Source organism: Pogoniulus pusillus, chromosome 30 (assembly GCF_015220805.1).
Source record: "Pogoniulus pusillus isolate bPogPus1 chromosome 30, bPogPus1.pri, whole genome shotgun sequence".
Lineage (NCBI taxonomy): Eukaryota > Metazoa > Chordata > Aves > Piciformes > Lybiidae > Pogoniulus > Pogoniulus pusillus.
Genome location: NC_087293.1, coordinates 10,215,032 through 10,230,763, shown reverse-complemented (window position 1 = coordinate 10,230,763; position 15,732 = coordinate 10,215,032). Strand labels below are relative to the sequence as shown.

At 44.5% G+C, this 15,732-nt stretch overlaps 1 protein-coding gene across 2 annotated transcripts in view; it reads right to left on the bottom strand.

The window, feature by feature from the left end:
• The window catches only part of MLXIP (MLX interacting protein), a 55,599-nt gene extending 41,710 nt beyond the window's left edge, over positions 1 to 13,889 (bottom strand). For both annotated transcript variants that reach the window (XM_064168275.1, XM_064168276.1), the window contains exon 1: positions 13,485 to 13,889. In XM_064168275.1, the coding sequence (XP_064024345.1) occupies positions 13,485 to 13,855 (371 nt within the window). In that variant the 5' untranslated portion in view covers positions 13,856 to 13,889. The remainder of the gene's footprint in view (positions 1 to 13,484) is intronic.
• Between the last annotated feature and the right edge of the window lie 1,843 nt (positions 13,890 to 15,732).

Genomic DNA, 15,732 nt, shown 5'->3' with positions numbered 1-15,732 from the left:
AACTGCATTGGAAGAACTACATTGCTTCTGCTTTTGCTGTTTATAGACACTTCCCACATACACATCTGAGAAAGTTGAATATCTTCATTGATTTGGCAGGTCTCTTGAAGAGGGAGGGACAGTGACATTTTTATGAGAACAGCCACTGTAGCGGCTACTGCGGCAACTCAGATGCTGAACTTTTAGATAGTTTGCTTCAGGCTCTCAGTTATTTCACAATCTCTACTTTCTATTTTCAACAGGCTTTAGGTGTCAAACGTGGTTGCTGATTACCTGAAATAAGTGCAGTTCCTTCCTTGAGGATATTTGTATCTTTAATCAAGTCGGTTCTCCTATCCCAATGCTAGGTTCATTTGAAACAAGCTGACAACATGCAAATAACTTCCCTCTCTCTGAATCAGATCTAAGCCTTTCTCAACCATATCCAAACCCTATGACTTAGTTCTTCCTTTCTTCAAGCTCCATATCTTCAAACCCAGAAAAGGCATTTTTTGTGTGCTCTCAGGTCACTAACTTTTCACCCCACTACAAACCTTCCTCTTAATTTTCTTTCTCAAAAGCTGTGCTATAAAGAGTAAAAGCAAGTGGGGATTGTTCCCTTTCACTGCTTCCTGCTTTCCCACATCTCGCATGCCAAAGCCGTGTTTTCCACTCAGGTTCCCTCAACCCTCATCCTGTCAGGGACAGATGTTTAACAAGGAATCAGAAAGCTGGCCTAAGCTAAGCTGTCTGGGCAGATACTAAGACACAGGAGTGTTCAAATGTAAACAGGACAACTCTGATACCTTCTTTGGACACTGCACCAAATGAGCTAACATAAGAAGCACGACGTGTCACATCCAGACCTCTATGCACTGCTAACAGATAAGCAAATTTCAGAGTCCATTCCTTAACCCAGAATGCAGCTTAGCAGAACCAGGACCTCATAGTGTTGCCTCTCGCTCAAATACCAAGAGCTCTGATGCAGGCAGTTGTCACTGTAAATATTACTAGCTGAAGCTGATTTGCCCAGGATAAGCTTTCAGGGCTACAGCTTCTATATAGACATTCAGAAATTCATCAGAACAAGCAGAAACCAACCATCCTGGAAAAGAACAAATTAGATCATTATTTGCTCTGGGAGATGTGGCAGCAGACAATATCCATATCCATTGCTTGGCTGATCAGGAACGCAACAAGATCCTCCACTGGCCTATTCCTGTCTGGCACTTCTCTAACAGCTGTGCCAGGCCCTCAGCCCAGGTATTTCCTTTTGAACTTTTTTTACATGCATGCCTCTCCTTTTTTTTAAACTACGTTTATCACCTCTGCCTGTGACACTCTACAAAGTAAGTTTTCAGCAGCTAGCAGAGGTTTCTTCAAGTGTCATACCACAGCATCAAATGCAAAAAATCTGCAGAAGAAGAAGAAATTGAGGAGCAATCACAGACTTCAAAGAAGAACCACAAAGAATGGAAAAGCTCTTCCACAATTCATGCTCTATTTGGTCCCTTTCTCCTTGGGAATGGCATCAACAGAGAAGACAGCAAATAGCTTTAACAGCAGCCGACGATCTGGATGCAAAATGCTGCAAGAAGAATTTAGCAGAATGGCCTGCAATGGCTCACATGCACCTTCAGAGCAATGTACAGTTGCTAGATAGTAACTAAACACAGTGGGTTGAAGTTATTTTTAGGTCTATTGTGAAACCCCAATGTCACTTCACTCCAGCAGCTCCACAGATACACCACCAACACAACACAGGCCTGGGCTCTGTATCATCACTCCTGGTTTGAGCCTTGCCCTACACTAGAATTTCACTACCAAAGTGACAAAGCCCTGGCACAGAGCAATGCAAATGAAAAGAGTATTTTGGATAAGGAGGTCATGTGGGCTGTGGAAGTGATCTGGCTAGAGAAGTCCCTGCATTCCCTTGCTAGAGGTCCCTGCCATTCTAGCCAAGGTCACTTCACTTGAGATGTCCCTGAACTGCTGCAGGGGCAGTACCAGTTACTATGGGACCTTGAGAGAGAGGAGCATAAATTAAGAGGCAGAAGGAAGGGGAGATCAGGATTTTGATAAATATCCCACTCTAGAGGGTTCTGAAAACAATGAACTTAACAGATTCCAGCAGGGAAGGTGTCCTTCATGCCTCTGCAATGTTTGCCTGGATGTTGTTATGCAGATGTATCATATAAAAACAACCCTGCTGATACATGAGGACTAACAGGCTTTGCTGTTGGGCAGACTGTCAAAAAGGCCTCATCCTGTTTATATATGCTTCTGAGGATCTGCTCTAAGCAGTAGTACACAGCACAAACTTCAGAATACAACAGTTCTGCCAACTTCATGCTCCCAGTCTGGCAAGACACAGGACCAGGACCAGGTTCCAGTACGTACCACAGCTGCCAGTGAGGCTCTGGTGTTCTCAGTTACCTCAGAAGCATCCACTTAAGCAAGACTCTTTCAGAATACCAGTAGAGTGGATACAGTAAAGAAGGCAAGGCAGAGGACCACCCATATCCCACACAGAGGATTCAGATCAGGGCAGACTTGCAAGCTGCCACCTTTCCCCCAGATTTGCAAGACCCAAGTATTAAAAATGCTGTCTCACTTCCAAACCAGCAATTGCAAGAAGGGCAAACCTATTACACAAGAGCAAGGCTATCTGGATCTTCCCCCTACCCCCCGGTAACCTTTAAGGTTCAGCTCTTCAATTCTGGTTCATAGTCACAAGTCAACCCTAGCACAAGTAAATGCTATCTAACATCAGCAAAGACAAGATCACCCTTTCATCTCCCCACTGAGATGGATAAAGCCTTCACATGCTCATAGAGATCAAAGTTGTAGCAGACATCAGATCCCTGTAGCTGCATAAGAACAAAGGGGGTAGATCTCTTGAGCTTTCCTCCTTTGCTCCTTCAACTGAAAGCAGCCTCAGCTCTTCTATTTCTGCTCTGAACTATCCCCCCTATAGTTCTGTCCTTTGTTTCCCAAATCACTGAGAGAAATATTGTTCATGTGCAATTGAAGAGAAGCAAAAACAACACTGTACGTAATCTACCCATAAAGACATCCCCTGCTTGCTCAGGGATGGTATAAATAAGCAATAGAGACACTTCTCTCAGTATTATTTTTTGAACAGTATTTCTCTGTGAATACAGCAAGACATTCCCACATTAAAAAAAAATCAAGTAAGAAAAGGCATTTAATATAGTTAAGAGGACTGCATCCACTGCTTCCCTGCACTCAGGTAAACTAGGAACGGAGAGATGAGAAAGTCTCTAATTGTGCATTAATGTTGCAGATAATGTTATGCTGTGATTACAACGGCAAGGATTAAACAGCTAACAAGGCATTAAAATGTAATAAGTCATTAAAAATCTTTCTGTGCTTTTCAGAAAAAGCAGCCTGCTCAGCTACTTAAATAACTGAGCCCTTTTCCTAGCAGCAGAGTAGGTCACAAAGTGTATCATGTCAAAAAGGTTATCTATAGGTCAGCAGTCGTCTGGCCAAAACATACTTAGGTATCACTAATTGAAGAGAATCAGATTCTTTCACTAATACCCTGCTTTATGATAATCCAAGGAGTGGCCTACAGGTCCTTCCCATCTGGCCTGTCATGGTCTGTTTTATAGTCTCAAAGGAGACAAAGCAGATCTTAGAACCACTCTTAACACCTTGGGCTTTTTATCTCTAACATATCTTCCGGGCAGCTACAGTCCAGATACCTGACCAAGGGAATGAATCATTTCACTGTGCCACAGGCCTAGATGGCTTCCTGCAGTCCTCTCCAACCCCATTTCCTATTACCCATCTGACCACACAGCTGGACAGTTCACCTTTAGAAATACTAATGCTTCAAAGGTAGCCGTTTCTAACCTTGCCCTTAAGTATCACCCTGAGTTCAAACATCTTACGGCACAAATTGAAACCAACTTAACAGGGAGGGAATGACAATTACCCTGCAGCCAACCATTCACACCACAACAGAATGGCCAAGGAGTTGGTCAGGCTATATTTCAACAACCCCTTCCTTAGAGGAAACAAGCCTCTAAAAGATCTAGAAGAGACTGTCACATGTAAGAGAATAACAGCAAGATAAACACCAGCCCCACAGGAGTTCCGGCAGACAAATATCTGCTCAGTTCAACACCACATTTGACACAGTGAGGCAGAGTTCAGCCACTGCAGCACATCAAGCCAAGGCAAGAAAGTATGTAAGAAGCCCTTATGGGTTGTGCTTGCAGAGTTAAAACCAGTTTCCCAAAAGGAACAGCACATTCACCTTCAAATGAATCTCTTTTGCACAAAGAAGTCATGCTTTAAACAGCAATTAAGTGTTTGACAGCTCACGGAAGCTAACACCATTCAGACATCCAAGCCCAACAAAACAATTCTCCACTCCAAATTCCTCTATGAATAAAACAGTTTGAAAGGCAGGAGGGGTTTCTGGGTTGTTCAGAAGACCACAATACACTTGAGAATCCAGAGCAGATGCTCCAGATATACTCAAGCTTCCTCGGTGACTGCATGAGAAGAGTGATGCCTTTCACAACCACCACTACCAGCCACCACAGGCAGCCAAGGGCAGTCACCAGAACACTGCCTTCCAGAAGCATTATGATTGCCATTAAATTACCAGCCTGGTTTTATTACCCTGTAATTTGCATCTGTAGGCTTCCTCACCAGTTACAACCACTACTAGTTTTTCTAACAGTGGTGTCAGTAAGTCGCACACCTTCCTTTTCTTCTCCTAAACCCTTCCTCTGTTTGTCTCCTTTCCTGTATTATTTCAGTTTCTAGCTGAAGTGTGATCTTTGATACAGCTTCCATTTAGACTTCCAGGTTAGCTCCCTTCTAAACCTCATGCTTCTAAACCTTGAAAAAGACTGGCACACACATCCAGGTCTCTGAAGTGCTGAAACCGTTTTGCTCATTTTAAGAAGGGAGAAAGGGAAGAAAAAGCAGTTAACTGGTTTATCTAAGATCAACAAGCCAAGAAACCAAGGGTTAGCAAAAACCTTTATGCTTGTGCCACAAAGTAAACAATCTGTGGCAAACCCACACTAGAATGTTTCCGATGGCGCCTTCTGCTTCACTTTACAAAGAGGTGTCCATGTTAATTACATTGTGAATGGCACTAAGGCAGCATGATTTATGTTCAAAACAAACAATCCAAAATGACCTTCCAAGTCCTGTTTAAGTAAACAAACAAAAAGTTGTTTTGAAAAGACCATGTTTATAATTTCTATTCTAGTAGTAAAACTATTAGAAGTAACGTCTGGAAAACCTGGCTTTCCCTAACCCCATTTTTCAAGCCTTCCTGCTTCAGAAACTGTGACAATGGTGTAACTCTAGCTTGCACTAAAAACAATCAGATTCAAGTTTTTCCATCACTGTCTGAAACACAAAGACCAACTCTATTTTCTTTGGAGGCAACTGAAACAAGTACTTTTCCTAATCATCTTCAGAACTGCTTTACAGACATGTTAAAGGTTTCCTTCCCAGAATGAAAGGAAGATTGTATGAAAGCTGTAAAATATTTCTACAGCCATCAAAGAGTTCAGAAAGCTTGTCTTCTTCCTTAGAAGTTTTGTCTTTAAAGAAACTCCTTGTGCCAATGATGTGACAATATCAAAGGACAGACAAGGAAAGCTGTAAATGCAATTAATTTCCGCACACAAAGGAAAGGAAGTAGCAAGCATATAGCCTTAAAGTCTGTTAATTAAAAATTAAGTATCAGATTAAACTCAAACTGGTCCAAAATTCTAAACTGGTAAGACTGGCTGTTGTTTTGTTTAAAAAAAAAAAAAAAAAAAGATAAATCTAACAGCAAAATGGGACAAGGCAGCTCTAAAAGAGCCAAACCAGGAACCCTAGCTCTTCTGTCCCCGCTTTCACAGGATCAGAGGATATTAGGGGTTGGAAGGGACCCAAGAAGATCATCCAGTCCAACCCCTCCTGCCAGAGCAGGACAATACTATCTAACACAGATCACACAGGAACACATCCAGACAGGCCTTGAAAGTCTCCAGAGAAGGAGACTCCACAACCTCTCTGGGCAGCCTGTTCTAGTGCTCTGGGACCCTTACAGCAAAGAAGTTCCCCCTTGTGTTGAGGGAGAACCTTTTTTGCTGCAACTTACACCCATTGCTCCTTGTCCTATCACAGGGAGCAAGTGAGAAGAGCCTGTGCCCCACTCCTGGCAGCCTTCAGATACTTAGAAACATTTATCAAATCCCCTCTAAGTCTTCTTTTCTCCAGACTAAACAGCCCCAGGTCGCTCAGCCTCTCCTCATAAGGCAGTGCTCTGGTCCCCTGTCATCCCCGTAGCCCTCTGCTGGACCCTCTCCAGCAGATCCCTGTCCCTCTTAAACTGGGGAGCTCAAAACTGAACACAGTATTCAAGATAAGGACTCAGCAGAGCAGAGTAGAGGGGGAGGAGAACCTCCCTTCATCTGCTGGACACACTCCTCCTAATACACCCCAGGATCCCATTGGCCTTCTTGGCCACAAGGGCACATTGCTGTGCCATGGGTAACTTGTTAGACACCAGGACCCCCAGGTCCCTCTCCACAGGGTTGCTCTCCAGCAGATCACCTCCCAGCCTGTACTGGTGCAGTTTATTATTCCTCCTCAGATGCAGGACTCTGCACTTGTCCTTGCTCAACTTCATCTGGTTCCTCTGTGCCCAGCTCTCCAGTCTGTCCAGGTCCCTCTGGATGGCCGCACAGCCTTCAGCTGTATCAGCCAAGCCTCCCAGCTTGATGCTGTCAGCTAACCTGCTGAGCAGACACTCTGTGCCCTCATCAGTGTCATTGATTAAGATGTTGAACAGGACTGGCCCCAGCACTGATCCCTGGTCTATCTGACTTTTTATTCAGGGGAACACAACTTGCTTGAGCTTGGAGGAAGAGTAGTCTTTAAAAACTAGCCAACTTTCTTGGGCTCCTTTCTCCTCAAGAGCCTTAGCCCATGGGATTTCTGCAAGCATGTCCCTGAAGAGCACAAAGTTATCTCTGCAGAAGTCCAGGGTTGCAATTCTACTTGTTGTTCTGATTCTACCCTTTAGAATACTAAACTCCACGATGTCATGATCACATGATTGTGATTTACTGCACAATCATCCACAACTTCCATATCTGAGTCCATCTAGCTGACTCTCTCCCTTTATCAAGCATACCCTCATGAAGTGCTTCTTATCTAACTCTCTCATCATAGATCAAAAAAACGGTGGACTTCTGTGACTCCAGCCACACCTTCAACCATCTGCCTTCACTTGCTGTATCATCTTCTCCTTCCTATCTCTTTCTTCTGCCCTGAACAGCACTGCACACACATCCTCCTTTCTCCCCAACTCATCATTATCTATTCACCTTTGTCCTTTTTATCACATCTCCTCTAAGTACAACTCCAATCTCTTTTGTTCTTCACAATGTCCCTATCCCTCAGCGACTCCCCTTCCCTTGCTGCCATTCCACTCAACCCCACTGATCATTTCCGCTCACACATTCAGTGAGTTTGTAGCCCAGACTCAAACCCAGTCAGCTGAAAAGTCATTTGTTGGACTTGAACTTCACAGCATCTTTTCCCTCTCCCCCTTCCTGCTTCCACCCCTGTGATCTTCTCTATTAACTCCATCCACCCCACCATGTGGCTTTATCTCAGCCTTTCTAATCCATTCAATGCATTCCTTAAACATCCTCTTAATTTTACTCCAAATCTCAGTGAGCTTCTCACCTCCTTGCCCTCTCAAATATTCCTTCTCTGCAACAGATCTCCAAACACTGTTATTAGGGGAACAATTCCACTCTCACATAAACGCCACCAAGAGTCCAATCTCTGTTTCAAGCCTGTCAAATTTATTTAAAATGCCTCTCTGACATCTCAGAAATGCCCACCCATCAGTTCAACACGGCTACAAAGCGCCCTTTATTCCTTCCCACCACTTTCCAGCTTGCTGCATCAATAGATACCCTTTTGTTTGATTAAGGCTAATCATAGCTTAAGGACACACAGATAAGCAGCTGCTCAAGTGACTGTATATCAACTTTGCCTTCCAAAAGAATGGAATTTTTTTTCCCTGCACAAGAGAGTAACAAACAAGAATGATTCGGTGACCTACTAAAGGAGCAAGTGGAAAAACATGAGTAAAACTAAGACTTGAATTTCGAGTTTCTTGACTTTGATTCCTCTTGCCACTCAGCAGAAAGAAATTGAAACAGGTAAGGGGGAAAGAACTGAAAATCAATGTGTTCATTTCTGCTGCCATCAACCTCTGCTTTATTCAAAGGACATGATAATCATGCAACACAAATCTTCACAGATTCCAAATCCCACAGTTCAGCCAAGATTTTTTCAGATTACACAGAAGTTGAGAACTGGCACTCTGAGGACAACCTCCCTCTTCCCTATTTCAGCAACCCATCAGAATCAGGGTTATGAAATCCATGTTGTATTAAGACAGGAAGTAACATCTGTTTACTGTGTGAAAACACAAGACAGCTACAACATGTAGATTAAGTGGCAAATCAAAGATCATAACAATGTGTTTCTCTTTTTTTAATGAAAAGTGTGATTACCTCTGTAGTAACACCTGCACATTCTAGTCCATACAAGCCATTAAAAGCTTGTGACCTGTAGAGCGACTACAATAGGCAGAAGCAGAGCAGAAGTTTTGTCCTTGTATCTAAATCTCTTCCTATAAGACATGTATGGCCTTGAAGATACCTTCATTTCAACCAAGGTCTTTTCACACTACTACTACTGTTTACTTTGGCAAAAGAAACGCATCTTTGAAATTAGAACAGCTCAGTAATCTTTCTACAAACCTTTCTGAGGTTCAAGGTTGTCAAGGTGGAATTTAAAAGCACGTCTTACATAAAGCTTAAAAGCTTGTGACTATATCAAGCATCTGACTTAAGGTAAGAGGCTCAGTAACTATGGCCTGATTCATACTGCACTGATCATAGCATCCTTGCTTTGAAACGACCCCTAAATGTGAGCACTTAACACTGCAACTCCACTCAAGTTTGATTCAGTTCACAGAGTGAACATAAGTGTTTGACGTTATCAGAGTCTTTTCTACATGCAGCATGCAAAACATGTAACTAAACGTTGGAAGCTTTTAATCTCAAACCTGCTATCACCATTGCTAAAAACTTCCCAAAAACACATGCTGCACTGACCCAGAACATGTGCCAAAGGTGCTCTGGAAAGAAGCCAATCCCTCATGTCAGTCCACTGATGAAGGGAATATTTTTGGCTTACATCTGCAAGACGTGGAGGGGTCATATTGCTAAAAGGGAGAAATGAGATCTAGAAATGACCTGGCAAGCTTTTCAGAAGGTAGCCTTCCTCACAGTTCACAGACCCCACTCTCCTGTTCTGTGCAACTTTAACAAGCAGGATCCGAACGGTTGAGACAAGTATCTGATGCCAGTGTTAACACTCTTAAATCTGAAGCACAACACCTGGCATGTTCCTTAATCTCTTATTAGAAGGTGAGAGACCTCTGAGGCTACTTACTAATAAATGAGCCCACAAAGTCATCTTCATCTGTGTTATCATGCCCTGCTGCTAAGTAAGGTGGACATGAACTGACATAAAAACACATATACAGAAGTTTAAAAAGAACACCACTCACACACTGAGCATGAGTAGTAGTTTTAAAAATTCCTAAAATAAAGCTTGTGCTTTGTTTACATGACTTAGATGACCACACACAACTGACTTGCCCATTCTCTCCACCGCAGAGCGGAACCTTCATAAAGAAAACTTGTAACTAACACGGGCCCAGAGCCTCAACAACCCCTTCTTTCTTCACAGGGCAGGGATAAGACACGTTGAATGAGCACTAACTGAAGTTTGCAGTGCCACTTAACCATTTTATACCTTGAGAAAATAACTGAAGAATCTACTTACTCCAGGAATAATACACTGTATTTTCTACTCTCTGCAACAATGACATTGGTCATTCCACTGTGATACCTCCCTATCACTTCAGCAGCAAAACTCCAGAGATAAACTTACACAATGCCACAGATTCCTACCACACACTGTTCAGAGTGCCACAAACAAAGTTTGTAATATGTAGATTTTCCTATTCAAATACAAATTTTGGGCATTAAGCAACTTGTACATCATTGTTCCCAAAGCAGACCTTTCCAGAGGGAATTCTAACATCTCCATATTCTAGCCTGTTAGGGCAATAAATGGTTTACAGTGCTCTTTCATAAACCATCATTTTCACTTCACTTAAGCCTTCAGCCTGAAGGAGCTGAACACTCTTACTTCACTGCAGACAAGAAGTCTCCAAAATCAAAACATTAATCTTTACCTATCTCAAGAAAAAGCCTTCATGATGTGCTGTGGTCAGAACATTTCAGAGTACAGCTGAGTTTGGGGAAACTTTTGGGTAATGTAATTATTTGGATAATTGCAAAGTTATTAAGGGGTTTTACTAAATTAAATATCAAGATCATGTATCGTTTGACTTAATTATGCCTAAGAATCATTGCAGGCCAGAAAACCATGAGCACAGTTTCTCATTAGAGTGAACAGTGTCAAAGAGCATTTTCACTTCAGAGTGGTTTTTTTGTTGTTGGGTTTTTTTACATCTTTCTGCCTTTTAAGTGTCCTGCTAGCCACAGGTCCATTATAGACACTCACACAGAGCAAAATCTGGAAGATCACATTGTTTTAAAGGGCTGAGATGAAGGAGCTAAAAGAGAGTTCCTTTACTAGTGTGCTATACCTCCCAGTATCAATCTCACATGATAAACACGTGACATTTAGATAAAGCCCAGCCTGCATGATAGCTGTTGTAAACCTTTGTGTTTATAAGTAACTTATTGATTTAGAAGACTGTTTTAGACTCTTAACTGTAGAGGGGAGTATGCAATGGCCATATTTCCCCCTCTGAAATAGCTCATGTGAAAATAAGGATCCTGCACATCCTGCACAATTTAGTACGTGGCTGGAACAGCTATGATGAAAATTACTACCAGGTTAGCTTGTACTGCTCAAAGGCATGAGGGAATCACTGCCCTTGTGCCCAGAAATGGCTTTTTTAGCATAAAAAGTCTGACAGTTAAGAGCACAAAGCCATATTAAAAAAACAATTTACAATTAAATGAGCCCCAGCTACACTGTGCATCCCAGCATGAACGTGATTCAGCATAAACCGGGCCACTTTCAAACACAAAGCAGCCCAGGTAATGACCTAGGTAATCCAGAGAAAGCCTGCTTTCTAGCTCAGTGGTAAAGGTAACAGATACCACACGCTTTAGTGCTGCTTTCTAAAACTTTAAAGACTGAAATGCTAGCAATAGGTGTCAAGTGTAAATAAATATTACACACAGAGCTCTGTTACAGCAACTTCCTTGTTTTTGTATTCGCCATGACTGCATTGCCCCAGTTCTAGAATCGTGGGGAGTTAGCTCAGGCCTCTCATTGCTGCTTCCCCTGATGTGGCCAAACTCACACTGCTTCACCATTTTGGTTTGGGGGTTGGTTTCCACACTTTCCTAGTTATTTTCTACAACAAATTTCTACCCAGCAAAGGCAGCACAAGAAATACAAACATGTAATCTGTGTGCTTTGTCAGTGTTAGATCAGAGCAGTAATAATGGGAAAGATACAGCTGAGGCAACAGCAATGAAAACATCCCTGTAAGCCAACCAAGTTCAAACCAAACTTGAAGCACAATACAAAAGGCAGCTGAGCTGCTGTTCACCAGTGTAGTCTGTTCCCTGAGCAGGATATGGACAGAGACTACCTACTTCTAGAGGTTCAACCTACATGCTTAATAAATCCCTCATCAAGCAGCAAGGACTCCTCATTCCATACCCACATTAATCACCCCGAATCAGACTCTTCAAAATTATTTTAATTCTTTTTAGACACAACTGGCAGATTTCAAAAACTTGCACAAAGCCATAAAGCAAAGAGGCTGAATCTGGGCTGGGGATGCTTCATGGCTGCAACTGAGCAAACCTTAAGGTATCCATGCAGAAAAGCATTAAGATCACACTACTCTTTGCTGGTGTCTAAGAAGGTATTTTCTGCACCTTACCTCACACTACCATGACAAGTAGGACGACATTATTTCTGCTGCAATAGATTCAGTACTCAATTTCTGCATCTACATCAGAGTCTGATTTTGTCAAATTAGACTTGCAGAATTATCCCTTCGTGCTAGATGTGATCCTGTTTCAAAACCCCAAGAATGCACTAGTGAAAGCACAACATAAAGTAACTCTTGACAATAACTAATAACTTGCTTGGTAAAAATTATCCAAACAAGACTGCTTACATTTACATTCTTGCTAACCGTACAGAACAGATAGTTCTATTGTTTCCTCTCCATTGAGCAATACCTAAATAGAGGAATTTTGGGGTGGGCCAAGTTAATTTTCTTTTAGCAAGCTAACGTGGTTCCTATAAATGGCAATAAGTATTTCTGTTGATACACTCAGAGGTGTTTTCCACTATTCCTTTTAATCAACTTCCAAAACACGCTCAGCAGAGAATATCAGACTGGATCCAATTTCTGCTGTATCTCATGGAACAAAAGACTCAAGCAGGCATACATCGTTTCAAAACACTTCTATTCCATAGCTCTGCCTCCATTTTGGATGGCAGACAAAGGGGGTAAGTGTGAGTACGACGCCTTATTGAACAGATGAAAAGCAAAACTGAAGTCTGAGCAAAAGGTGCAGCTAAACCCAGGAAGTGCTACCAGCAGCTGCAAGCAGCGGAACAAAGGAAACAATGATCGGTCCTGCTTTCGTGAGCTGGGCACAGAAATAAAATACAGAAAACATAAAAATAGAAGAGCTGGCTGGTTTGCAGGCAGGCTGGGGCGCAAGGGTTCGCTTTGCCCTTTAAGGATTTCTCCGTGGACTCCTCAGCACTAGATGTTTCCACCAACTCCAAGCCTGCCCGGGGGATGCTGAGCATTTTCCAGTGCCACGAAGTCTGTAGAGGCGGCTGCACTCCCACGCGGGGAATGAGCTCCCACTTGGCCTCGCACGCTCAATCCAGCCTCCTCTCCTCCCCTCCCAGCCAGGCTGAAGAAGACGCACTGACAAGCTCTCTGCACACCCAAAGCCATTCGCGGCGACGGCAGGGGCAACGCTCTGACACCGTGGTCTCGGGCCTAAGAAAAGTGTCCGCAAGAATCCCGAAGTTCACTGAAAACAAAAACGACACGAACTCTCACGCGTGGAGGGGGAGGAGGAGGATGTGTGTGTGTGTATCACCGCCCAAAGGCGACGCTCGGCTGCCCTCACACCCCCGAGAGTGACCCGGCCGGCCGCCTCAGGCCTCTTCTCCCACCCCGCCCCTCACCGCGCCCTAGGGTCCTCAGTTTCCCACCGCCGACGCCCGGCCGGGGCTTTCCCCACGGCCGTGAATCACGCCGGGAGCCCCTTGGCCCCTCTGTACCGCCGCCCGTCCGCAGTGCCCCGCGCCCCTGGTCCAAGGGCGGTGATCGGTACCTGTAGGCCAGGGACATGCACTCGAAGAGCTTCGTGAGGGAGGCGTCGATGCTGAGGCGGCCCCCGGCACCGCCACCGCCCCGGGCCGCCCCGAACTGGTAAGTCTGGCAGGTCTGCTCGTTCACCGTGTCAAAGTCGTAGCCCTTCTTGGGTGGGTGCTCGCTGTGCGGCGACGAGACCATGAAGTGGCCCGAATGGATGATCTGGGGGCCTGGGGGCTGCCCCCGCCGCGGCCCGCACCGCCGCCCTCCGCCCGGCGAGGTGCCGCCGTCGTCCGTGTCCGACGAGTCTTCATCGGGCTCCGTGCGGGGGGACAGCGGCCCCGCCGCCCCGAGGAGCCGAGCCGGCCGCATGAACACGTCGGCGGCCATGGCCCCGCTGCCGCCAGCAGCCGGCCGAGCCCGCCGCCCGCTCTGCGCCGCCACCGCCCCGCTCCGCCCCGGGCCGGCCCCCGCTGCACCGCACCGCCCCACTTAAAGGCGCCGGAGCGTTCCCGCCGCGCCTCCTCTGCGGCCTGCGCGCACCCTGCGCCCGCCGCCGCTGCCCCCTTCGGCGGGAGCGAGCGCGGCCGCTAGCCCCGGCAAGCTGCTGCAGGACACCAGCGCCACGATACTGGTGTCCTGTCCCCGTTCCTCCCCAAGTGGCTTAAACGATCGAGCGTGTTGCTTCCACCCCGCATGACAATTTTGTAGGGCGTGAGGTGGTGCCTGAGGACGCTTCGATGAAAAATGCAAAACCACCTCCAGCATTAAGACTGAGAAGAGGCCCGGGGAGGCTGTGGTCAGTCCAAGAGGTACTAATTACACTTCTTTGGAAATACTGCTCCTCGGAAAAACGGCCCTAAACTTAAGGGACTAATGTGACCACGGGAAGATGTAGGGTAGATCTAAGCCCAGAACCGGCTGAAGAACGTTGATGAGTTAGTGATTAAATCCATGAAATATTTCCAGCATAAACTGGCTTTAATACAGTAAATTGCTCATTGTTTTCCAGAAGAGGTCTGCAAGAAGCTCGGACAGCTACAGAGGTAGCTGGAGACCTGACATGGCTGGAGAGATCAAGCCTGCAACCACAGAGAAAAGCTCAGGACACGGAGCTTCTCCTGCCAGCCTGATGGCTACACCTAACCCATGTATCTTCCACAGTTGTTTCATGGGAGGTAAAGATTGGATTTCATCCTTTCAATAGCATTAAGGAAGCAAGACCCTGTCAGTCAACAGGAACACACAGCAGTAGGGTCAGTAGATGTGTTCATCTAAAGAGAACAGCAGCTTACAGCACCAAACCCCATCCTTATACATACAGATCTATACAAGAAGTCCAGAAAAAACCTTCATCACCAGGAGAGCATTTCTATTCTAGGTACCTTACTCCAAAGCATTTATTGCCTAGATTCTCTCATTTCTAGGACCACACACTCAAAAAACAGGCTCTTCTACAGAGTCATCCTCAGAAGGAGGGGAAAAAAAAACAACAAACAAATGAACAAAAAAAAAAAAATCTCCAAATGTTAAATTGCCACATCTCTGCTACTTTTTTTTTTGTTTTATAAAACCAGAAAAAAACATCAAGGGAAACTCAAGAGACAGAGATAAGAAGTCTTGGGCTTGTAAGGAAAAGCATTCCTGCAACACCACAATGATGCCTTTACAGTGATCTAATATTCTCCAATAGAGCAGGAAATCAAGCCAGATCATAGTGTTTTGGAGAGGAGGGGTAGGTCAAATACTTCCCCGCACATGAAAGGAGCAGTAATGCATGGCCACATCATGTGAGGGCTCTGCTAGAAATCCTTTAAAAAGAGACTGACATTCAGCTCATGATGGATGACTAAAATTAAGCTAAACATGACTGTGGCCTTGAGCATAGCTGGTTAGTGTTACCTTATACTAATGTTGGTTTTAAGAAAAAGAGAGAGAAAAAACCAAACAAAAGCAACCAATGCTATCTCTCAGCAAGGCATTTTAACTGGGAGTAATTTTAAATACAACATTTAGACCATTTCAAAGCAACATTCATAGTTTTACAGTACCTATTTTAAGTCTTGCATGTAGTTGGTGGAGAAGTAAACCTGAAGAAGAAAATCACAACCACCCATAAACAAGAGCACTGCATCCAGCACTTGCATGACAACAGCCTATATACATTTACCTCCCAAAATCGTAAGCAAGCTACACTTGCATCTTTTCCTGTCTGAAAAGTCGGGTAACTTGTTAAAATAAAGCTGCTAGGTAGGAAGACAGTCTTC